Genomic DNA, 26,503 nt, shown 5'->3' on the forward strand with positions numbered 1-26,503 from the left:
ATAGGAGGTGACGGTGAAAAAGATTTTGAAGATGAAGAACAGTCACAACAGAATAAACAACAAGACTTAGGTCGTCTTTCTAAGTTCATACAACAGGCCGGACAGGTAAAATAGGTCGTCTGTCTAAGTTCATACAACAGGCCGGACAGGTAAAATAGGTCGTCTTTCTAAGTTCATACAACAGGCCGGACAGGTAAAATAGGTCGTCTTTCTAAGTTCATACAACAGGCTGGACAGGTAAAATAGGTCGTCTTTCTAAGTTCATACAACAGGCCGGACAGGTAAAATAGGTCGTCTTTCTAAGTTCATACAACAGGCTGGACAGGTAAAATAGGTCGTCTTTCTAAGTTCATACAACAGGCCGGACAGGTAAAATAGGTCGTCTTTCTAAGTTCATACAACAGGCTGGACAGGTAAAATAGGTCGTCTTTCTAAGTTCATACAACAGGCCGGACAGGTAAAATAGGTCGTCTTTCTAAGTTCATACAACAGGCTGGACAGGTAAAATAGGTCGTCTTTCTAAGTTCATACAACAGGCCGGACAGGTAAAATAGGTCGTCTTTCTAAGTTCATACAACAGGCTGGACAGGTAAAATAGGTCGTCTTTCTAAGTTCATACAACAGGCCGGACAGGTAAAATAGGTCGTCTTTCTAAGTTCATACAACAGGCCGAACAGGTAAAATAGGTCGTCTTTCTAAGTTCATACAACAGGCCGGACAGGTAAAATAGGTCGTCTTTCTAAGTTCATACAACAGGCCGAACAGGTAAAATAGGTCGTCTTTCTAAGTTCATACAACATGCCGGACAGGTAAAATAGGTCGTCTTTCTAAGTTCATACAACAGGCAGGACAGGTAAAATAGGTCGTCTTTCTAAGTTCATACAACAGGCCGGACAGGTAAAATAGGTCGTCTTTCTAAGTTCATACAACAGGCTGGACATACAACAGGCTGGACAGGTAAAATATGTCGTCTTTCTAAGTTCATACAACAGGCTGGACAGGTAAAATAGGTCGTCTTTCTAAGTTCATACAACAGGCCAGACAGGTAAAATAGGTCGTCTTTCTAAGTTCATACAACAGGCCGAACAGGTAAAATAGGTCGTCTTTCTAAGTTCATACAACAGGCCGGACAGGTAAAATAGGTCGTCTTTCTAAGTTCATACAACAGGCCGGACAGGTAAAATAGGTCGTCTTTCTAAGTTCATACAACAGGCCGGACAGGTAAAATATTTCTTATTTTTGTGATTGAGTGGATATATAGCTGTACCTCTATATATATAAAACATAGCTGTAAAGTTTTGATCATTTCATGGGTAAATTAGGGAATAATACATAAAAAGGATAACAAGATTTTTTACCATTTATCAGACCATACCAACCATGTCATTCAATCCAAGATTTGGAGGTTTATCCGACCATACCAACCATGTCATTTAATCCATCATTTAGAGGGTTTATCAGACCATACCAACCATGTCATTCAATTCATGATTTGGCACTTTTAAGCAGCAAAACATGGTTTTTAACATATATTCACAAATTGGGGAGTGGGGGTTGATTTTGTGAGCTCTGTCCACAGTTTTTGTAGTCTTATATTGGCTTTGTCAGCCACAATCAATTGGCTTCTCTAATTTAATATTTTTTTGTATCTTTAATTGCAGGTAGTTTCTATATTACTAGACGAAGAGCGATCGCAGGAAACAACAGAATTAAGTGCAAATAAATCAAGTATTAGTATGAGTGAAGGTTACACAGAACTGTCTAAATTGGGCATACTACAAGGTATGTAATTGCTACAATTAATCGATCTACCCATACTTATGACTAATCATCAGTAGTAATAGAGAACCCTAGATATTGGAACACATATAAAAAATGTTTTTTTAATTATAGAAAATAAATTCGGCAATATTATAGTCACCATGGCTTACCTATTGGCTTTAGCAGTTTTTGTTTAGGATTGGGTGTTCAATTCTCACAACTTATGTGTCACGGTTTTTTTTCATATTTCACAATTGATTTTGTATATTTGATTCACTTAAGTTGGATAGACAGTAAGATAATACATTATTACCTTTTAGTCAATTTTTGAAAGACACCAATAAAAAATTTGGAAACAAAAGGTCACCAGATTTTTTTTCCAGAATGATGGGTTTTAAAATTTTACATATTTTATATTTTCAAGTTTAATGATTTACACAAATTAGCATGAACATAGTAATACAATTGAATAATAAATAGGATCTGGAAACAATTTGTTAACTTACATTAATCTTTTTCCTTAATTCTTGTTTTGTTTACTTTACAAAATATTATCAAATTTGGTTAATTTGCAATAAAATCAAGTTTAATTATCTCCCTTGAGATGACCATATTTGGACAAAAGTTATCCCCTCTGATAAAATCACAGATCTCATAATCATCTTACAGACACACCACTATGATAAAAAGCTACATTTTTATAATGACTTATTTTCTCTAGATTTTTTATTCCCGATAAACAACTTGATTCTTGAAAAATTAGGAACTAACTTATGTAGCAACCCAAAGCAATACCTTATGCTCTATTTTTTTCCTGTTTCATTGTATTTGTTTACCAATGATGAGATAATTTTTTCCTGTTTCATTGTATTTGTTTACCAGAGATAAGACTGATTATAACTTTCTTCATATACATAATTGATATTATTATTTTCTCAGGTCGTCATGTAGAGTTTGCTTACTTTGCACCAACACAACCTAATATGGTATTGACTGTCTACAGTCAGCCTGATCAGGTACTATGTTTATTATGTACTTATATCCCTCCCAAATGGTTCAGAGTATCAAATATTCTGGACCAAGGCACATGCTGTTTTTATTTTAATAGTCAAAATTTTGAATTTGTTTATGAGATCTAACAGAGCAAAATGCAAGATCTGATTTAAATCAGATTCAAATATAATTTATCATAGGATTGATAAAAACTTCTTGTTTTCAATTTTTTGTCCTTCTTTTAAATATTTAGTTTCAATTACAATTTATCAAAATTTGCATCTGGTGCAGTAAAATTGGTACCATGAATGTTATTTCCTAATATTTTTTTTGTTAGATTTTACAAAATGTCACAATGCATAAAAGTACTGAGGAGTTTTGTTTTGATGAAATTAACATTAACAGTTGAATAGTTATGGCCTTTGTAATTGTTTGAATAGTGTACTTCTTAAGTTTATTCCTCAGATACATCTGTCAGTGGAGAGAATAACACACTGTTTCTCCAATTTGATTAAATTTGATGTTTATAAGGACGTGTTGTATGATTTCCAATAGACAACTATCCATTATAGACAAAAGGAGTTGTTGTATGATTTCCAATAGACAACTATCCATTATAGACCAAAGGACATGTTGTATGATTTCCAATAGACAACTTTCCATAAAGACCAAATGACATGTTGTATGATTTCCAATAGACAACTATCCATTATAGACCAAAGGATATGTTGTATGATTTCCAATAGACAACTATCCATTATAGACCAAAGGACATGTTGTATGATTTCCAATAGACAACTTTCCATAAAGACCAAATGACATGTTGTATGATTTCCAATAGACAACTATCCATTATAGACCAAAGGACATGTTGTATGATTTCCAATAGACAACTATCCATTATAGACAAAACGACATGTTGTATGATTTCCAATAGACAACTATCCATTATAGACCAAAGGACATGTTGTATGATTTCCAATAGACAACTATCCATTATAGACAAAACGACATGTTGTATGATTTCCAATAGACAACTATCCATTATAGACTAGACGACATGTTGTATGATTTTTCCAATAGACAACTATCCATTATAGACTAGACGACATGTTGTATGATTTCCAATAGACAACTATCCATTATTGACTAGACGAAATGTTGTATGATTTCCAATAGACAACTATCCATTATAGACAAAAGGACATGTTGTATGATTTCCAATAGACAACTTTCCATTATAGACCAAACAACATGTGTTATTTCCAATAGACAACTATCCATTATAGACAAAAGGACATGTTGTGTGATTTCCAATGAGACAGCTATCCATTATAGACAAAAGGACATGTTATATGATTTCCAATAGACAACTATCCATAAACACCAAACCACATGTTGTATGATTTCTCGTAGACAACTATCCATTATAGACAAAGGACATGTTGTATGATTTCCAATAGACAACTATCCATTATAGACAAAAGGACATGTTGTATGATTTCCAATAGACAACTTTCCATTATAGACCAAACAACATGTGTTATTTCCAATAGACAACTATCCATTATAGTCAAAAGGACATGTTGTGTGATTTCCAATGAGACAGCTATCCATTATAGACAAAAGGACATGTTATATGATTTCCAATAGACAACTATCCATAAACACCAAACCACATGTTGTATGATTTCTCGTAGACAACTATCCATTATAGACAAAGGACATATTGTATGATTTCCAATAGAAAACTATCCATTATAGACATAACAACATGTTGGATGTTTTCCAATAGTCAACTATCCGTCATAGACTAAAGGACATGTTGTATGATTTCCAATAGACAACTATCCATAATAGACTAAAGGACAAATGAATTATACTACAATAATGAATGAAAATCAATGAGGGCAGACAGCAACCATCATTTTCATTTCTCGAAGAACCTATAAGATAATGATTTTTTTCCCAATCCTTATGACCTGAAGTGACACTTGTATGCATGTTTTTTAAATACATTCACAAGTTAAAAATGTTTTAAATCCTTCAGAGTAATCCTAAATGTTTTAAATCTTTCAGAGGTATCCTAAATGTTTTAAATCCTTCAGAGAAATCCTAAATGTTTTAAATCTTTCAGAGTCATCCTAAATGTTTTAAATCCTTCAGAGTAATCCTAAATGTTTTAAATCTTTCAGAGTCATCCTAAATGTTTTAAATCCTTCAGAGTCATCCTCAATGTTTTAAATCTTTCAGAGTCATCCTCAATGTTTTAAATCCTTCAGAGTCATCCTAAATGTTTTAAATCTTTCAGAGTCATCCTAAATGTTTTAAATCCTTCAGAGTCATCCTAAATGTTTTAAATCTTTCAGAGTCATCCTAAATGTTTTAAATCTTTCAGAGTCATCCTAAATGTTTTAAATCCTTCAGAGTCATCCTAAATGTTTTAAATCCTTCAGAGTCATCCTAAATGTTTTAAATCTTTCAGAGGTATCCTAAATGTTTTAAATCCTTCAGAGTAATCCTAAATGTTTTAAATCTTTCAGAGTAATCCTAAATGTTTTAAATCCTTCAGAGTAATCCTAAATGTTTTAAATCTTTCAGAGTAATCCATTGAATCCAACAGATGGAAAGGGAATGATATGTGTATGGAACACAAATGAACCATCATATCCTCAAAGGTAAACAATAAACATTTCTTACTATTTCTAGCGATAATTTTCATATCACTCGACTCAGTTTTCATATCACTCGACTCAGTTTTCATATCACTCGACTCAGTTTTCATATCACTCGACTCCGCTGAGAAAGGAAATTATCAGTCAGCAAGATCAAAGGAAAAATATGTAAAATAGTGATAATTAATATTACTGTAAATTCATCAATTATTGCGAGGTACTATCATGCAAATAATGCGACTGGGTGGGAATCCCAATAATAAGAACTTGCATTCTGATATCTGTTACGTATATTTGTATGCAGATTTTCTTGAAATTGCAATAATTAATCTCGCTTTGTTTTCCGTTCTTCAAAAATGGCAATAATAAATGCACACAATAATTTATAAAATTATAGTATATTGATGTTGTTAGGTCAGGCTGTCTTACAGTATCATAGAGACCTAACTATACAAATTGCACCTCCATGTTTTTTTGTGGGATTTGTGTTGCTCAATCTAGTTTTTGTATGATATAGACTGCTGTATGCTATTTCGTTCTCTTTTGCTTTTGCTTTGTGTTGTAAGTTTGTCTTTGACTTATGAGTTTGAATACTCCTTTGGCATCTTCCGCCTCCCTTTAAGACATTCCCTTGCTGAAAATATTCAACCCTTTAATAACTAAAGTATTATAAATTTAGAATTTAGAATTATGATAGAAAACAATTCCTGGTTTATGTTTTGCATGACATTTTTAAGGATTTCATGAGAATAAACTTGTTCTCTATAACTTCAATTTTTATACTTGTTTTCAAATTTACAAATTGGAAATTTTATAAACAGTTTTTCATGCCGCTCAATTATTTTGATTGGCACAGTTACTTGTAAAGGATGGAGTTAAAATTTGATAGGCAAGAATGACAAAACGCATAAGTATGATGAAAATGAAACCAGCAACATTTTAGATATTTTTAATATTTGCTTATTGAAATGAATAAAATTGTCCAAACTATGCACAAAATAGAGAAAAAAACAAGGAAAATGCCTCTAAACATATATTTATAGACATTATTCTCGTTTCTCGTTTTTTATATAGATTAGACCTTTGGTTTTCCCGTTTGGTTTGGTTTTACACTAGTAATTTTTTGGGGCCCTTTATAGCTTACTGTTCGGTGTGAGCCAAGGCTCCGTGTTGAAGACCGTACTGTGACCTATAATGGTTTACTTTTATAAATTTTTACTTGGATGGAGAGTTGTCTCATTGGCACTCATACCACATCTTCTTATATCTATAACTTAAATCTTGTGGATTAAAACACAACAATGGGCTGTTTCTTGGATACTATGAACAATAGGTCAACTATATTTGGTGTATGGAATGATTGTAAGGTGTACATGTCTGTCTGGCAGGGGTTTATCTGACCTTGACCTCATTGCTATGGATCATTGATAATGTTGAGTTTATGTGATACTTGTAGTAAAATCTTTATCTTTTTAAAAAAGACTTTCAACATAAAATCAATCATGGTCGATAAAGCAGGCAAGACATTTCAGTATGTGCGCTCTTAATTTTTTAGCAATGAAAAAATTATTTCTGATAGTTTATAACTGTAGTCTTATTTTTTCCCTTCTGTACTGAATTTGAATGTTTTACTCCTTCATTTGTCACTAATCATTTAGTATGGAGAGCTGGCAAACTGTTTTCACAACTCAAAATCTTGCATGTTCATGTGCAGGTATCTAATAACAAGTCCTTCAAAATCATTATAAGGGTCTCAGTGGCTGAGTGGTCTAAGTGGTTCATCTGCAGTATCACTTGCTATAGCCTGTCACTTTGATGTTGTGAGTTCAAACCACACACATGGCAGGTGCACTCGACTCCAATCTTTATTGACTAGGATTGCTAGTTTTTCTACTTAAGGTGAATGGTTCTCTTGCTTCATCCATCAATATAAATTGGCCGCTAATATATAGCTGAGAATGCTGAAAGTGGCATTAAACACTAACAATCAATCAATCAAAATCATGATCATTACTTTTTAGTGTAATTGCATAGCTTTTTTGCCTTGTTGACAAGGTTTTTCACACTCAAGTAAACAACAATTGGTCAACTCTTTTCCCCTGGTTCAATAGTCTTTTTGGCCACCCCTTTTGTCAAAACAATCTTTTTCACCACTTACAATTTTTGCCCACTTACAGGGGTAGTTTCCTTTTTCCAAACAAATTAGATTTCAATTTTCAGCTTCCTGGTCCCATGTATATCAGTGATCTAATATAACCTGTAATGGTTAGTTCCACTGTATATTAATCCCATATCAGCTTCATGGTCCCATGTATATCAGTGATCTAATATAACCTGTAATGTTTAGTTCCACTGTATATTAAACCCATATCAGCTTCCTGGTCCCATGTATATCAGTGATCTAATATAACCTGTAATGTTTAGTTCCACTGTATATTAATCCCACATCAGCTTCCTGGTCCCATGTATATCAGTGATCTAATATAACCTGTAATGTTTAGTTCCACTGTATATTAATCCCACATCAACTTCCTGGTCCCATGTATATCAGTGATCTAATATAACCTGTAATGTTTAGTTCCACTGTATATAAATCCCACATCAACTTCCTGTTCCCATGTATATCAGTGATCTAATATAACCTGTAATGGTTAGTTCCACTGTATATTAATCCCACATCAGCTTCCTGGTCCCATGTATATCAGTGATCTAATATAACCTGTAATGGTTAGTTCCATTGTATATTAATCCCACATCAGCTTCCTGGTCCCATGTATATCAGTGATCTAATATAACCTGTAATGGTTAGTTCCATTGTATATTAATCCCACATCAGCTTCCTGGTCCCATGTATATCAGTGATCTAATATAACCTGTAATGTTTAGTTCCACTGTATCAGCTTCCTGGTCCCATGTATATCAGTGATCTAATATAACCTGTAATGGTTAGTTCCACTGTATATTAATCCCACATCAGCTTCCTGGTCCCATGTATATCAGTGATCTAATATAACCTGTAATGTTTAGTTCCACTGTATATTAATCCCACATCAGCTTCCTGGTCCCATGTATATCAGTGATCTAATATAACCTGTAATGTTTAGTTCCACTGTATATTAATCCCACATCAGCTTCCTGGTCCCATGTATATCAGTGATCTAATATAACCTGTAATGGTTAGTTTCACTGTATCAGCTTCCTGGTCCCATGTATATCAGTGATCTAATATAACCTGTAATGTTTAGTTCCACTGTATATTAATCCCACATCAGTTTCCTGGTCCCATGTATATCAGTGATCTAATATAACCTGTAATGTTTAGTTCCACTGTATATTAATCCCACATCAGCTTCCTGGTCCCATGTATATCAGTGATCTAATATAACCTGTAATGTTTAGTTCCACTGTATATTAATCCCACATCAGCTTCCTGGTCCCATGTATATCAGTGATCTAATATAACCTGTAATGTTTAGTTCCACTGTATATTAATCCCACATCAGCTTCCTGGTCCCATGTATATCAGTGATCATATATAACCTGTAATGGTTAGTTCCACTGTATATTAATCCCACATCAGCCTCCTGGTCCCATGTATATCAGTGATCTAATATAACCTGTAATGGTTAGTTCCACTGTATATTAATCCCACATCAGCTTCCTGGTCCCATGTATATCAGTGATCTAATATAACCTGTAATGTTTAGTTCCACTGTATATTAATCCCACATCAGCTTCCTGGTCCCATGTATATCAGTGATCTAATATAACCTGTAATGTTTAGTTTCACTGTATATTAATCCCACATCAGCTTCCTGGTTCCATGTATATCAGTGATCTAATATAACCTGTAATGGTTAGTTCCACTGTATATTAATCCCACATCAGCTTCCTGGTCCCATGTATATCAGTGATCTAATATAACCTGTAATGTTTAGTTCCACTGTATATTAATCCCACATCAGCTTCCTGGTCCCATGTATATCAGTGATCTAATATAACCTGTAATGTTTAGTTCCACTGTATATTAATCCCACATCAGCTTCCTGGTTCCATGTATATCAGTGATCTAATATAACCTGTAATGTTTAGTTCCACTGTATATTAATCCCACATCAGCTTCATGGTCCCATGTATATCAGTGATCTAATATCAATAGTTTTCTGATTTTGGGGTTTCACAGCATTTCACTTAAAGAGACAAAAAAGTTGATCAGAAATCTTTTGTTTTGCTTTATTCTTAATCCTTAGTCAATTTGTAGTTAAAAACAGCCTATCTGAACATAATGGTAGATGTTTGCAATATTTGACTTTTTGCCCAAAAAAGATTGAAATGTGGCTACTATCATTTCAATTGATCAGTTAAGACAAAAAAATCAATCGTTTTCTGATTTTGGGGTTTCACCGCATTTCACTTAAAGGTGTCAGACCACCAATTAAATATCCCTATCTGTTCAACCAAATTTTGCAATTTTTACAGCTTTCTAAATATTTTACCTTAAGTTTAACTTCATAGAAACCAGGTATATTCTGAATTGTACAAATCCCACGTCTATTAACTTGACAGCACGAAGTCATCAATTGTATTACACATACAATTTATCTGTATTTACTGCTAAGTATATAATAAAAAAAATCAGCAGAGATTAATATTTAGATCAAACCTAATCTGTATGACGTCACGTAATCGATATCAGTCATGGTTCCAAAAGCTTTGTCAAACCTCTAATATGTATTACCTCATGTCTCATGAAAAATATCTAGGGATGAGGTACATGTATATAATAAGGTGTATATGATATGGCCTTTTCAATATCACAGACCGTTTATTGCATTGATTATATAGGGAATCACTGAAGCATGACTGGAGCAGGCCACCTCTTAGGCAGTCAGTGCCACTCATTTATGAAAATTTCTAGTTCTGCCACTGATCATGATAATCATGAAATCTTCTAAGGTCATTTTGTTTTTTTTATATCCTTTCTTGACGCAGTTGTCATATATTCTAATTACAAATCATGATACAGGTGTGATATTGAAAAAGCGATATGATATTCTCTATTTATTATTTGTTGGTACTCATTGGATCGTTTAATCTGTATTCTCTAATTCTTCGTCAATTTATTCCTTTCTGCACCCATTGTATAAAAAAAATTGTATCAACGTGTGGTTCGTGTGATCTCAGTTCTTCATTGGTTAAAATCCGATTATGACGTCGTATTTACTTGCTTTCCTCTGATTTTCCTATTGTGACGGCATGAAAAAAGGCGACCATGCCTGATGACGTCACATAGAAAGAACACATCTTTTTGCAGATCATTCAAAAAGAAGGAATAAGTTTGCCTGCATATTGTTTGAAAATCATTAGAGAAACAGATTCCACCACCAAATCTCGTGTAATACGATATTTATCCACTCTCGACAGTTAAATTTTAAATATTTAAAACGCTCAGCAAGCCTCGCGTTTTAAATTTGAAAATTTAACTGTCTCGAGTGGATAAATATCGTATCACACTCGATTCAGTGGTAGAATCTATATTTATCACACTCTTATTGAATATCAATTAGGAAGTCTAATCGTTGTCAAAACAAATCATTTGACAGATTAATTTTGTTCCTTAATCCAATTTGTACAGTTTACAAGATGGTATTTACATGTCTGCAATTATGATTTGTATGAGGGTTTTTAAAAGAGGGACGAAAGATACCAGAGGGACAGTCAAACTCATAGATCAAATACAAACTGACAACGCCATGGCCAAAAATAAAAAGACAAACAGACAAATAATAGTACAGATGACACAACATAGAAAACTAAAGACTAAGCAACACGAACCCCACCAAAAACTGGGGGTGATCTCAGGTGCTCTGGAAGGGTAAGCAAATCCGGCTCCACATGTGGCACCCGTAGTGTAAAATGTCACAAAGTAAAAAATGTGTTTAAAATCATCACTTTATTCAACTTTACAATCTTAAAATTTGCATATAACATTACAAGTCTGATACAAGAAGGTACAAATATACATCTAAAACATTACAACAATCAAGTTTATATGCTACGAAAATATTTTCATTCTGACCACCTGGCTTCTTGATTGGAATTCCGACCTGAAAAAAAAATAAAGAACATTGTAGCCATATAAAATATGCACCCCACTTTTCAGAAATCTATCCCAGGGTAAAAATCTGCATACTATACACACAAAAAGACAGTAAGCTGATTATTGATTTTCTGACAAAATCAAAATGTGATAACAATTTCAAGGTTAAAAAGCCAAGCTTTGACTGATAAAGGGAAAAGTCAGCTGTGAAGCCAGAAAAAAATAAACTAGATGGACAACTTTGAACTCTTATAATTCTTTCGCAATAAATTTTTCACCACAATTTAATTTCTTTGCAAATGAACACCACCAGAAATCCTGCTGTATGGTGTGAGTTTCAGGTAATTGTTGAAGACCATGATTTATTCATTATATGAACGTTTCTTTATATGTTTAATCTTTTGTTTCATTTGTCATACATTATTCCTTGATCCATAAATTATCTTCATAAGAAAGTTCATGTTTTAAAATTTCTCAAATATAGTTAGCCAATACATTGTTTTTGCTCAGTTTCTTGTTAGTTTTTCTTTAAGTTTCCCTATTTTATTTCCTTCTAATCACTCTTTAGTAAAACTAAAATCTCTTTTTACATTGATTTGGCTTTTGTCAAGTATTGGAACATTATATTCATCCTTATTACATTGAGGACTTTAGACAAGAGTTATGTCTCTTGGAAATGTAGATTCTATGAAAAATTGCATTGTAAATTTTATCAAGCCTAAATTAGCAATTTCTTGGACTAGTTTTTAATTCCAGAGTTACATGACTATGACTGTCTGATATAAGTTAATTTTTCACATGTTGTACACTATCTTGCGTATGCTAAAATTGATAGATTTTCCTGAAACTTTTTTGATATAGAACATTTTCTTATTTTTTTCCTGAGTTAGTATGGGTATTTGGATCAACTAGTTTTAAAGGAGTTATGCCCCTTTGACATGTAAATTATATTCAGCACTCTCTCTTCTACATTTCTTGTCAGATTTTTATGATATTTATTATACCCCACGCAACGAGTTGCGGAGGGTATAATGTTTTTGACCCGTCCGTCCGTCTGTCCGTCTGTCTGTCTGTCCGTCCGTCTGTCTGTCCGTCCGTCAGTCCGTCAGTCCTGTTTCTTGTCATCGCAACTCCTCTCAAACCACACAACAGAATTTCACGAAACCTTTTTAGATAATAAGGACATACTATGTAGTTGTGCATATCGACAGGAAATTACGATTCAATTTTTTTCCAGGAGTTACGCCCCTTTGAACTTATTTGCCCAATATTCTACTGCAACAGTTTGTCATCGCAACTCCTCTAAAACCACACAATAGAATTTCATGAAACCTTTTCAGATAATAAGGACATACTATGTAGATTTGCATATCGACAGGAAATTACGATTCAATTTTTTTTTCTAGGAGTTACGCCCCTTTGAACTTATTTACTTTAATGTACTACTGCAACAGTTTGTCATCTCAACTCCTCTGAAACCACACAACAAAATTTCATGAAACTTTGTAGATAATAAGGACATACTACTTAAATGTGCATATCGACAGGAAATTACGATTCAATTTTTTTTCCAGGAGTTACACCCCTTTGAACTTATTTGCCCAATATACTACTGCAAACTTTTGTCATCGCAACTCCTCTCAAACCACACAACAGAATTTCATGAAACCTTTTCAGATAATAAGGACATACTACGTAAATGTGCATATCCACAGGAAATTACGATTCAATTTTTTTTCTAGGAGTTATGCCCCTTTGAACTTATTTGCTTCAATATACCTCTGCAACAGTTTGTCATTGCAACTCCTCTGAAACCACACAATAGAATTTCATGAAACTTTGTAGATAATAAGGACATACTAGGTAGATGTGCATATCGACAGGAAATTATGATTCAATTTTTTTTCTAGGAGTTACGCCCCTTTGAACTTATTTGCTTCAATATACCTCTGCAACAGTTTGTCATCGCAACTCCTCTGAAACCACACAACAGAATTTCATGAAACTTTGTAGATAATAAGGACATACTATGTAGATGTGCATATCGACAGGAAATTATGATTCAATTTTTTTTTCTTATACAATTTTTTTTTCTTACAGTTATTTTATTTTTCCAGTGACAATGTGGGGACATGGGGTATGTGAGCGCGCTCACTAAGGTTCTTTAATTTCAGAAAGGTCAATAATCAGTATTTACATTTATGCCCTTTGTAAATAGAATTTATAGTAAAAATTGCATTTGAAGTGATCTCAAGCCTACATTCCTTATAGAATATAAATGAAAAAGTTATTTGAAATTATATCTGTATATATAGCAGGCAGGGGACATTGAAATTATGTACCTTTTTTTTTTTTATTTGTGACTGGTTTTTTTTTTAACAAACAATTTGAAAGAATTGGATAAAAAAAAAAATTAAGTCACCAGCCTACATTAGATATTTAAAAATAAAAATGGTGAAAAAATTGCCTTTATACCTTGTGTAATCCTTATGAATGAAGAGTTTAGTGATTACACATGCATGATTTATACAGTAGTAGTGATTGTACCTTCTTCTCCAATGTTTGAAATATAATCAATAGGTTTGCTTAAATCTTGAAATCTGCTCCCAGCTTGTGAAGATTGCATTTTCTTTCGTGATCTGTTTTCCTTTTTTATATCTAGCAGCCAAGATGGAGTATGATTTGACCTATTTAGAATTCTGTCTTTTAATGGTTTGTTGCCACCTATTAGAAACAGAGGGTGGATAAATCGTGCAGCTAAGGCCAGCACTAAAATAATTTTCTGGATAACTTCTGATAAATTTGTAACATGATTTCGATAAAAGAATACCATATGTGGTTCAAAGCACATCCATGTAGCTGGAAAAATAATACTTTTGGCTTTCGACGGCAGAGATTTCAAAAAATACTTGTTCCTCATGTTGGCTATTGTCCAATGTTCTCCAGGCGCTATTGTATTTTGTTTCATGACATATTGAAATATTTTTACCATGCTTCCAATAATGATAATAGTTAAGATCATGCTAACACTGATGAGTTCTATTCTCATATTTTTTGGATCAAGAGGTGAAATCGCAAACAAGGCTGGCTGTACATTTATATCAGATTTGATATAAAATACTGTTAAGCAGTAGAATGATAGTATAATACAACCTGTTAATTGGTAAATTATAACTCTCCTTAGATTGCAAAATACACGGCTATGTTGATAAGCATAGTTTATATACAGTAATTTCTCAACAGATAGTAACGTTATGCTGTACAAATTTATTAGTTGTGCAATAGCGTTGAACATTCCTAAGCAGTATGCTCCAAAGTATGTAATTGTACACTTTTCTCTTGGAAGAAGTATAGTAGCCATTGATATCTTTGGAGCAAGAACACAAATGTCGCTGATGATGAACACAATTATCATAATGTTTCCCGAAGTTTGTATTTTCTTATGTACGATTAAAGTACATATTAATCTTAAACACATCATTAATAAGAAAAATAAAGTTACATAGGAAAATGACAGTTGCCAAATTTTGTTCAATAAAACTTTATCAAATGGCACTGCTGATACAACAATGTAGTCACTATTACGTACAGTAGAAATATTGTCAGTCAATATGCTATTAAATGTACTAGTGCAATAATCAGAGGTTCCATTTTGATGATAAAATACACAAGTTTCATCATCTGATGTAACGCTACCAGAAACGTATTCTGAACTTGTGTTATAAAATACTAAACTTTTCCCTGTGGTCATCATAAAGGTATCCTGATTAAAAATAGTCTATATAGAAAAGCAACAGTATTTGCTTCAATGCTAAATATGATATGATTATTTACCTATAGTATATATACCACAATATGTTGTATAGGATTCATGCGCATAATATTATTTTATTCAATAGCAATCCAGCCTATAGAAATCTATCAGCTATATTACATTTCATTATGATTATACTAATTTGAGTAGATGGTTAGCAACATTAACATCACATTTAGCATTGATTTAATATTTTTTGTTGGCCAGATTAAACCATAAGACAAAAGACTATAATTCTTTTTCTATAATTTTTAAAAGGATTTTAATTACTGTGAATTGAAAGTCAACCTGAAACAGAACAAAAGTTACCCTATATACCCATATGTATACAGTATATCAATGATTGTGATATATCCCCACTACTAATCTTATGTATTGGGTAAATTTGACCTGTATTTTAAATATTTTAATTGCTTTTTGTTAACTACTGTGTTTAAGCATGTTAAGTCTGTTTCTTTCAATGTTGGTGATATTTGAATATTTCGTCATTGCTGTGGTAAGCTGTTCAGCAATAAGAAATAATGAGATATGGTATTATTGCCAGAGACAACAATCCACCAGAGTTCAGTAATGAGCAAAACCCATTCTGAATAGTCAGTTATAAAAGTGCCCAACATAACAAAATGTAAAATAATTCAAATGAGAAAACCAACAAATTTATGACAAAATTATTAATGAAAAACCATTCTGATAGCAATGGTCTACTTTCACCTTAACTAATGAATTTGGCCCAATTTTACCTTTTCAAATTTGTAATAAATAGACAGAAACTGTTAACAGCAAAATTGATCATCAAGATATACAAGTCAGTCATATCGCTGAAACTAAATTGAATGTTTATTGGACGGGGAATACTGGTTTTCCTCTGTCCATCTGTCTGTCTTTCTTTCTTCCTGTCCATCTATCCACCCATCAAAGCCTTCTGAAATTTTTTATCATTTTTCGTTTGAGCTTGCTATTTTGTGTGATATTTTTTCTCATCCCTCACACATCAACTTCTTGTTCACTGAATACTCACAGCGTCAGGATCATTAGTGATCAATAGCTCATAGTAGATCTTGTTATATACCGGTACTAATGGTCCAAAGATCTGCTCAAGATATGTCAGCATAAAAAGTACCATGACAAGTCAGTTTTCATGAAAATTAAATCCATCATGTTATTCTGCCAAAAGCTTGTCTCATGAATAAAACCCCATACTTGACATGCTTGATCTGTAAGTCATCATAGTACACTGAAAAAGTATTTCAGATTCAGGCATAATAGAAAAAAGCCAGGACAACAGTTTGATTTTAGAAGGGTGGACAGATGGATGGCTGTTAACATCTAGCATCAAATTAAATGCGTATTCAGAAAGAGAACATCTATACTACTAAAGGAAGAGACCGATTTCATTGAACCGCAACTCCTATGAAACCATACAAAGTCGGAAATATTTGTGATATGACAATATAAATGTAGTGTTTTGTACTTCCTAAATTTGTCTTTAAAACAATCTTTTTTCCACAGAAAACGCCAATTTTTGAGAAAATATCCAAATTCGGAGACCGTTATTGGTCCGTGTCTTATACAGTTTCGTGCATGCTCAGTCGATTTTTTTCTTTGTGTTACTCATTTTGATCCCTTTCAGTAATGTCAACGGATTTTAGGTAGCTCATACGGTTATTGAGTTAAAAGGGTAAAAAACTACTGAAAATCACACTTTGCCACACTTTTCTTAGGGTATTTAATATTTTTATTTTCCAACCAAGATGAATGGGGTCTTTTGCATTTATGTTCCTCATTTTCATCTCTTTAAAGAAATAGAATTAAATGCATTAAACGTGTCCAAATCCTTACTGTGTCCACACTCTTTGTTTCAACACTTGCCCAATTGTACCGCGATTTCGCGGGCATCTTCTAGTGTTAATGTAATAGGAATAGGAACCCTGCTTTGTACTAGAACGACACTGGGCGCCGGATTTTTAATGAATTGGTTCACAAGTTAACAGTTTGCAGGCATACATGTTACCTTACCTGGACACATTATTCTGATTCCAAGACAATCAGTCTTTGCTCTTACTCTTTAATGCTGCATGCTTAGAAGAAAAGCAGAAAATACCAATTTTAAAGTATTTGGTTTGACCCGGCTGGGGTTCGAACCCACGAACTCCCACTCTCAAGGCCAACATGCTGCCAGGAGACCACCTAGGTGGTAATTGATTTCAGAAGGAACGACAAGGGTTACATAATATTCTCTTACCACTTAATGAAAGTAGCCCTTAAAGAAATTCTGTTGAGGATGAACCTTATCAAGGTGCAGGCTCTGGGTTGAGATCTCACAAAACATGTTTAACCCCGCCGCATTTTGCGCCTGTCCCAAGTCGGGAGCCTCTGGTCTTTGTTAGTCTTTGTATGTTTTTTAATTTTAGTTCATTTATATGTTTTGGAGTTTAGTGTGACGTCCATTTTCGCTGAACTAGTACACAATTTTATTTAGGGGCCAGCTGAGGACCACCTTCGGGTGCAGGATTTTCTCGCTGCGTTGAAGACCCATTGTTTGCCTTCGGCTGTTATCTGCTCTGTGGTAGGATTGTTGTCTCTTTGACATATTCCCCATTTCTATTCTCAATGTTATCTGATATGATGTCAGCCTATTATCTGTGGATTGATTGTTATTTGTGGTGTTCCAATTTTCGTGGATTGATTGTTATTTGTGGTGTTCCAATTTTCGTGGATTGATTGTTATTTATGGTGTTCCAATTTTCACGGATTTCGTGGTTAAAGTAAAGTGTGAATATATATTTTCAACAAAGTAGAAAGTTTTTAAAAAGAAATGTATCATGTGCAGATTTTGGCAAACCAACAAAGTCAAATATCCTCAAAAATGCAGTTTTCCTCTATCCACGAAAATTGGTACCCATAAAAATAAAGGAATCAACAGTTTTAGACAGTGCAGCTTATTTATCTAAATACAATATTTGATCATGGTCCTGGTTCATACAAAAAAAGATGATTCATTTTTTGTAAATTTTCTATTTTAGGATCTTAGCGTGTGAATCTCAGCCAAGATGTTGTTGCTTTGGTCCATATAAAACTTCTATAGCATTTGCAGGAATGGTAAGTAAACAATCTTAAATGAATGAGTAATAGATAATCAAAACTATATCCTTTAAGAGTTTAGAACATATTTTCTCTCTTTTACTTATCTGATCTTTTTCTCTGACATTAGAACTCTGAGCGTATTGTGTTTAGAGACCTTTTTTTGTCAATTTTCTCCCAATATCTTATCTTTTCAGATTTATTGTTTAAAATTAATGAGTTTGACAAAAGATATATTCATCTGTAAAAACAGAACCTATAAATATTGAAATGTTTTAGTTATTGCCAATAAGACATATTCTACTAATAACACTCTTCAGCCTAGGAGATGTAACAATAGCACAAATTTCTTAGTTTGTTACAAATTGTACGTGGGTACAATTAATGGCAGGAATATTGAGTACACCTTCATACTTAACTTAAAAATCAATAAAGATATTCTACACATATAAATTAATTTATGACAAAAAAAGAGAAGACCAAAATAATTACAAGGTGAACATGTTTGATCCACAATTGATTGCTAACAATGACGAGCACCTGTTTGTTTCACACTACAGTAGAGGGTCTAGATGGGGTTTACAGAATAGAGCATAATGGGCGAAGGATTTAAAGAATAGAGAAAAATAGGCAAAAAAAAAAATAAAGAATAGAGAAAAATAGGATGCTAAGATATAAAGAATAGAGAATAATGGGCAAAATTTATAAAGAATAGAGAAAAATGGCCTGAAACATTAGAGAATACAGAAATGAAGGACCCCCATCCAAACCCTCACAGTACACACATGTTTTTAAACACAGTCAGAAAAGAGGACAATGATAAAATATGTTGTTTTTATTATAAACCAACTTGGATAACATCTCAAGTTTATAAAAAATGTTTAAAAAACATTTTATACTGGAACAACATTCACAATCTGCAAAGTCTAAAAATTCTGTAAGTCATCACAGATTAAAATGAGTTATACACCTCGCTGCTTGGAAAATAATATGATTAGCACAGGTAGCCGTCCCAGTATTTATAGCATGGTATAGCTATAACCATAGGTCAGGATTTTGACCTGTTTAAATTGAGATGCCTTGTTGTTCCACAGGAAATAAGTGCAATTGTTACATCTACTCGAGCCTGAGGCTCTATTACTAGGATGACTCTCATCCTTCACTCTCCAAGTTATGTTTGGATGAGAATCCATTTTGATTTCTGATATCATTTTTGTATATGCTGCTTTTCCTGATGTTGCATTAATTTATCTCTAATTTTCTCATGCTATGATAATGATAATTTCTGTACACTGCACTTGCCTAATACTAAAAACCTTTTACCAGCATATTATTTGATTAAAATATTCCATCTGTACTCAGTATATAACTGGAAAATTTATTTTGGTCCATGAAGGGACAAAACCTCTTGGGTAAGCAAATTAACTGTGGATTTGATTTTAAGATTTATCATTACAAAACAAAATAATATTACTCTATTCATTTTATCAGGTTGATGGTTCTATATGTGCCTGGGATCTAAGAGAACCTCCGTCCCTGCACAGATCTGTAGAGTTTGATAAAACAGAACATCTTCTAAGATTTCCAACTTATAATACAGGTAAATAGTATTAATCTTTTTGTTTGTATACTTCAGAAACATTACATTCATTTTATCTTCATTTCATATACGGCAATACTCCTTGTATAAATTTCCTTATGTGGCAATTGTTTGATAATTCTTCATAGGGTTAGAATTAACAAAATTTCAAATTAGACTAATTTGTGAAAGCCTGCTAGTTTCAAATTGTTGTCAATTTGTCAAACTTTGAGGAAATGAAATATTTGTGATCCCCTGGTATTTGTTTGCGTTATTGTTGCTATTTTACAGTCGATATACCCGATTCCAACAGGCCACATCAGTCTAATGTTAATAAAAAGTATGATTTATGAATTATCTTCCTTGTCTTGAGAGAAGTTATTATACTTTTGCGGTCATATATTGGTATGACGTTGGCGTCGTTGTCGTCCGAAGACACATTGGTTTTCGCACAATAACTTAAGTTTAAGTGAATGGATCTCTATGACATTTTACCATAAGGTTCAATACCACAAAAGGAAAGTTTGGATTGATTTTGGGGGTTATGGTACCAACAGTTAAGGAATTAGGGGCCAAAAAGGGGCCAAAAAAAATAAGCATTTTTCTAGTTTCCAGACAATAACTTGTGGAACGGTGTATGGATGACTATGAAATTATACCACAAGTTTCCATACCACAAAGGGTTGGTAAGGATTTGCTTTGGGGGGTTATGGCTCAAACCGTTTAGGAATTAGGGGCAAAAAAGGGGGAAAAACAAGGGTGTCCTGGTTAATGGACAAATACTTTAGTGCAAAACATATTTTAAAGCAGTGTAAGGGAGGTAATTCAAATACATCATTTGAATTACCTCCCTTACACTGCTTTTAAATTATGTATAAAGTAATGGTTAATGAACAATTAAGACAATTTAAAAGCAGTGTAAGGGAGGTAATCCAAATACAACGTTTTGATTACCTCCCTTACACTCCTTTTAAATTATGTTTAAAGATATGCATATTTATAAAGGAAGACCAGTGAAAATATCTGCAAATGTTGCATATTTTTTTATGCCCTGTCGTAGGGGAGGGGGCATTAAGTTTTGCCCTTGTCCGTCTGTATGTACTTCTGTCCGTACGTCCCAAAATTGGTTGCTGTTCTCTAACTTGAGTTTGCCTCAACCAAATGTTATGAAACTTATACACAATGCTCATTACCACAAAACACAGATCAAGTTTGAATTTTGGTAGCGTCACTTTAACCGTTCTAGAGTTATGCCCCTTTATAAATGGAAAAATTGCAAAATTTTTATTTTCCTCTAAATATCAAGTAATTTTTAAAATTGGAGTTATCTTCCTTTGTCCATTATTATAGTTGATTCAACTACAATTAATGCTTTATACACTGCAATGTTTAATTTTGACTTCAACTGATAAAACACAGATCAAGTTGAATTTGGGAAGTGTGGCTTTAACCATTATTGAGTTATGCCCCTTTATAAATCGAAAGATTGCAAAATTTTTAGTTTCCATTCTGTAACTTAAGTTTGCCCCAACCAAACATTATGAAACCTATACACAATATTCATTACCACAAAACTAAAATCAAGTTCAAATTTTTTGTTTCCGTTTTCTAACTTTAGTTTGCCTCAACCAAATGTTATGAAACTTATACACCATGCTTATTACTACATAGTACAGATTAAGTACGAAATTTGGTGGCGACACTTTTACCATTCTTGAGTTATGTCCCTTTATAAACATAAAAATTGCTAAATTTTTCGTTTCCGTTCTCTAACTTTAGTTTGTCTCAACCAAATGTTACAAAATTATACACAACCGTTCTAGAGTTATGCGTGTTTACAAATAGAAAAATTGCTGAATTTTTAGTTTCTGTTCTCTACTTAAGTTAGCCTCAACCAAATGTTATGAGACTTACACATAATGCTTATTACCACAAAACTCAGATAAAGTTCAAATTTGGGTAGCGTTGGGGGTTAATACACAACAGCAAAGTGTATTGCACAAAAGCAAAAAAAAGGGGGGTAATTTTTTTTTTTTTTGTGGGGGGAGGGGGGGGGGGGGGGGGGGGGGGGTCAATTCGCAACAGCAAAGTGTATTGCACAAAAGCAAAAAATTGAATATAAAATCAAATCATATAATCAATTCTAAGTTCTTTGACTACAGTTATTCTGTGTCAGAAACCTTTTATGTGTCAAATATTTAATTACAATCCAAATTCAGACCTGTATCAAGCCGAATATTGCGTCCATTTTTGCCCCAACTGTTCAGGGTTGGACCTCTGCGATCATATCCAGCTGCGCTCGGTGAAGCAATTTATTTCTTTAATTTAATAGCAGGTATATAAGATTCAGAGAACCACATCTGTCCAGTGATAACAATAGCTATGTGTCACGGAATAGAAGTTCCTTCACAATATAAGTTAAAAGGAAAAAATATTCTGGAATATTATTTCCACAGGAATAAATATTACAGTATATACAGTAACTGAATAAATGGTATAGAATATTTGATCCGACAGGAATAGATATTATGACATTGTTTATAACAAAGTGTCCAGTGGAACTTCTGTTAGGCGGAACAAATATACGTTGACATATGAACTATTTCCCTTTAATTTTTTATACAGCATGGTATATCATGATCAGTTTCAGGTAACCAAATAAAATAACAATTATTATCGAGTTTTCTCCCTTTACTTGGATGAAGTTATTTCTTTCATTTTACATCAAATTCAGAGAAACAAATTATTCCAGTGACAGCCATTACTTAAAATTATCTCCATTGTCTGTGATTAAGTTATTTCCCATTTATTTTATCAGTCAAGTGACGATCATTACTATGAATTATCTCCCTTGTATGTGATGAAGTTATTTCCCTTTTATTTTACAGCTGGTATATCAGATTCAGATAACCATATCAGTCCAGTGACAACAATAAACCCTGTTACAACTTACGTAGATGAGTAAGTAACAAAAATCAATGTAGAAAAATTTTCAATTATCTTAATTGCCTAATTGTCATATTTCTACCTTTAGCAGGATTAAATTGTTGCTTATAACAACTGGTTCTTTTGCTTAGCTTGATATCTGAAAATTTTAATCAATAAGCATATTAAAAATAAACATCAAAGAATTGAAAAGTTTGCCAATAGCAGGAAAAAACAAACATTTCATTTAGTTTGATTGGTCAAATTAGAATCTTGTTGTAAGATTTAACAGGACAATTCCAGGGCTTTCAATAGAAGGCGGTAGGCAGTGATTTTCGCCGTCTACTTGAAGGAAATCCGCCGCCTACTTTGCTCAAAAGAATAAAATTAAAAAATCAATAAAAATGACTGAAGGGGAAATTTATGCTGTAGACACAACAAAGGGGGATTTCCGATAAAGCGTGGTTTATATTTATAACCTTTCCCTATCTACGTGAAATGACCCGAGTAGTCACGAACGCCTCAGTTGGGATCGCTGTCAACAAGAGCAAGGCGAAAACTACTGAAATTAGAAACCAGCAGAAGGCACCCAAACACTGTTCGTAAAGAGATTCCTGATTGGTCGATTTACAACCGTTTTTTTTAAACGACCTACAATTGGTGTAATTAAAAGGCGTGAATGAAAATGAAACATAAACAAAGAGACATCAGTCATTGGATAAGGAAAACACAAAAACAAGGTGCTTTATAAATATTGAATGGAAATACAACTTATTCAAAGAAGAACACAGTTTATTTTCACAATGTTAAAATAAAAAAAAAAACACACCGATAACAATGTACAGCCACTGACCCACGTGTTCACAAGATCTTAATCAATATCAATTGATTTTTTTTTTAATTAAGCAGACCCATAATCATGATCACCATGACCACCTTGACTTGTCTGTGAATGTCCATAATTGATCATTGTTCAAATTACAAATTTACAGTTAATGATAACATCTTGGTAATATTTATATTTTACATTCCATATAAAACTCCTAAAAAGTATTTACATCAAATTTCACTCATTATATATAATTTACTACAGTGGAAAATCACACAGTTTTGGTAATATTAGGCAGTAAAACATAAGATGAAGAATTGTGATACCTTACAGTTTTGAAGTTCACACTTTATTTACCTGAAATGAAAATCAATACAAATTAACTCAAGAAATATAATTAAATTTTATTAATGAATAAATGATTGAATTTGGATCTTTCCCTATATTATCACCATGTCATTGCTATTCTCAAACAACTTCAAATACAAGCTGTAAGTTGAAAGTCTGGATCAAATGCAAATATAAATGTGATCAAATTTACAGAAAATTCAACCATGCTACAAATTTTAATCAAACATTTACATTATTCATTAAAAAATGATGTTTTGAGAGGACTGAATAAGGGTCCAGGAGACTCCCAGAATGCAGGATTTTGCACCATTTTAAAAAAAATTCGGGGCACTTGAGCGCACCCCCTGTCGTAGATGCGCCGAGAAAGCTCGTCGACGCGGCTGGAAACGCCATCCACATTAAGTGGACTCCTACTTTTTTGTTTTAGCCTCCTACTTCAAAACTTATTTAAAGCCCTGAATTCCAATGCACACATGTAGCCAGAGGGTTTTAGGGTGTTAGGATGAACACCCCCTCCTGAAAATGTTAAAAATACAATCAAAGACTTATAATGTCAAGACTCAGATTCAAGATTCAAAGTCCGAGCATGATGAACCCAAAATAATAATCCTCAGAGACATTCTGGATAAGAGCCAGCCATGACTGATATATAGATACAGCAAGATAAGTTTTATCTCTTGATAAGAATAAATTCACATATATACAGTCTTTTATATTTTTTTTTTTTTAGAAATTCACAACAAGAATCAGATTCCAAAGAGGGTAAGTTTAAATAAGTCTTGGAATTTCTCTGTGTCTTTTTCCCTTCATCTACTATTTCTGAATTTTGGACATCTTTTGATAAACAATCTGATTTGTGAAGATTCTGTGAATTATTTCAAATGGTCAAAATTCTTTGTCCCAGGAAGCAAAGTCTGTTCTTATTTTAAAAGAAGCAACAACAAAAGTATTGCTTCATTAATTTCATTATTGAACATTTATTGCTTAACCCAATTTTTAGCTACCGAATTCAGTCTTGTATAGTCCTCGGTTTTATTCTCAAAAATTGAACCTGCCAGACAGGTGCAGATTATAGAGTACAATAAGCAGGAAATAAGAGAAAATTTTGATTTCGTGAGGTTTATTTATGTTCCGCCAAATTTGTTATTGAAATTGTAGAGTGCGCTCTTATCATTTTTAAAACTAATAATTTACCTAATCCATATTGATATGCAATTCTATTCAATATCTAATATAGGAACGAAAATAGTGTATAAGTCAGCCTTGACCAGCTTATCCATAATGATATATAAACTACAAAACTTAATCGATTATTCGTTTCATTTTGGTGTTTCAAACTGACACATGTGTTTTATTTTGGTGTTTCAAACTGACACATGTGTTTTATTTTAGCTTAAGATCCTTCAAACATTTATGTGATGGATATGTTAAACATTATTTTACATAAGGATGGAACTGTTTTACTTTCAAAGTCGTATTCTAGTGATATTTATTAAGTATGGATTTTCTGTGCACTCTCACCGTATTTATTCTCGATTTACACGTGCTATTCAAACTTCTGGTTCAAACAAAAACAAGTTTTAATTAGATTCTATTTTAGGTCTATCAGTTTTAGAGATAAGTAGGGTTAGAGAGACCCAAAAGGGTCCACATTACAAAGAGTAACCTTTTGGAAAAGTCTGGTTTGGATGATACTTTTTCCACGGAATGTCTTAAGAAAAACATGTTGCACTTTACTCACACAAAAAAAGGGATATTCACTCTTAAATCATGATTAGTTCAGTATAATTTATAATCAGTTACAATGATGAATCCTTAGAAATTTTATGAAAATAGCTTTGATAGGCTTTTCATAAAACTTTCTTAAGTTGTGGCCATTTCCTAAGATATTAGGGTTTTAAAGTGGACCAAACCAAATGTCTGTCAGTTCTTTCATCCTGGATCATGTTTGGTTTTGGGTTTAGGTAGGTTGCCATGAAGTTGTGGTCACATCAACTTAAATGAAATGCATATGACTTTATGTTCAATATGGGATGAGATTTGGTTGTTCACTGAACATGGAAATGAGGTAGTGTGAGAGGTTTTTTTCTTGTTTGAAAATTATCTGACCACATGTCTTGTACAGTGTCAGTCATTTTTAGGAGTTATCCTTAGTACAAAAGGAAGAAAAGAATAGTATGTACATGTATTATATTCTGTTATCATAGACGAAAAGAAGAATACTGGTAAATGAAAATCAATCAGCTATGTAATAGAGTGTGTGAAATTTATGCTAAAAATGTGTGTCTGCTACAAAAAAAGTGTATAGATTAATATATAGAAAACTTTGGGTTTACATCCATTAAATATCTACAATTAATAACTTTGGGTTTATATCCATTAAATATCTACAATT

General features: G+C 32.9%; 1 protein-coding gene across 17 annotated transcripts in view; it reads left to right on the forward strand.

Annotated features, from left to right (window-relative positions):
- LOC127699858 (cytoplasmic dynein 2 intermediate chain 1-like) overlaps positions 1 to 26,503 on the forward strand; it is a 75,858-nt gene that overhangs the window by 31,015 nt on the left and 18,340 nt on the right. For 11 of the 17 annotated variants that reach the window (XM_052203252.1, XM_052203244.1, XM_052203255.1 and 8 more), the window contains 9 exons: positions 5 to 105; positions 1,662 to 1,782; positions 2,701 to 2,777; positions 5,356 to 5,432; positions 18,367 to 18,442; positions 19,916 to 20,024; positions 22,892 to 22,964; positions 24,839 to 24,870; positions 26,316 to 26,333. In XM_052203252.1, coding sequence (XP_052059212.1) covers positions 5 to 105; positions 1,662 to 1,782; positions 2,701 to 2,777; positions 5,356 to 5,432; positions 18,367 to 18,442; positions 19,916 to 20,024; positions 22,892 to 22,964; positions 24,839 to 24,870; positions 26,316 to 26,333 — 684 coding nt within the window. Of the gene's footprint in view, positions 1 to 4; positions 106 to 202; positions 238 to 290; positions 326 to 378; positions 414 to 466; positions 502 to 554; positions 590 to 1,661; positions 1,783 to 2,700; positions 2,778 to 5,355; positions 5,433 to 18,366; positions 18,443 to 19,915; positions 20,025 to 22,891; positions 22,965 to 24,838; positions 24,871 to 26,315; positions 26,334 to 26,503 lie in introns of all 17 variants that reach the window. The other 6 variants (XM_052203245.1, XM_052203246.1, XM_052203247.1 and 3 more) reach the window with 6 other exon arrangements.

The sequence above is a fragment of the Mytilus californianus genome, unplaced genomic scaffold (assembly GCF_021869535.1).
Source record: "Mytilus californianus isolate M0D057914Y unplaced genomic scaffold, xbMytCali1.0.p SCAF_42, whole genome shotgun sequence".
Taxonomy (NCBI): domain Eukaryota; kingdom Metazoa; phylum Mollusca; class Bivalvia; order Mytilida; family Mytilidae; genus Mytilus; species Mytilus californianus.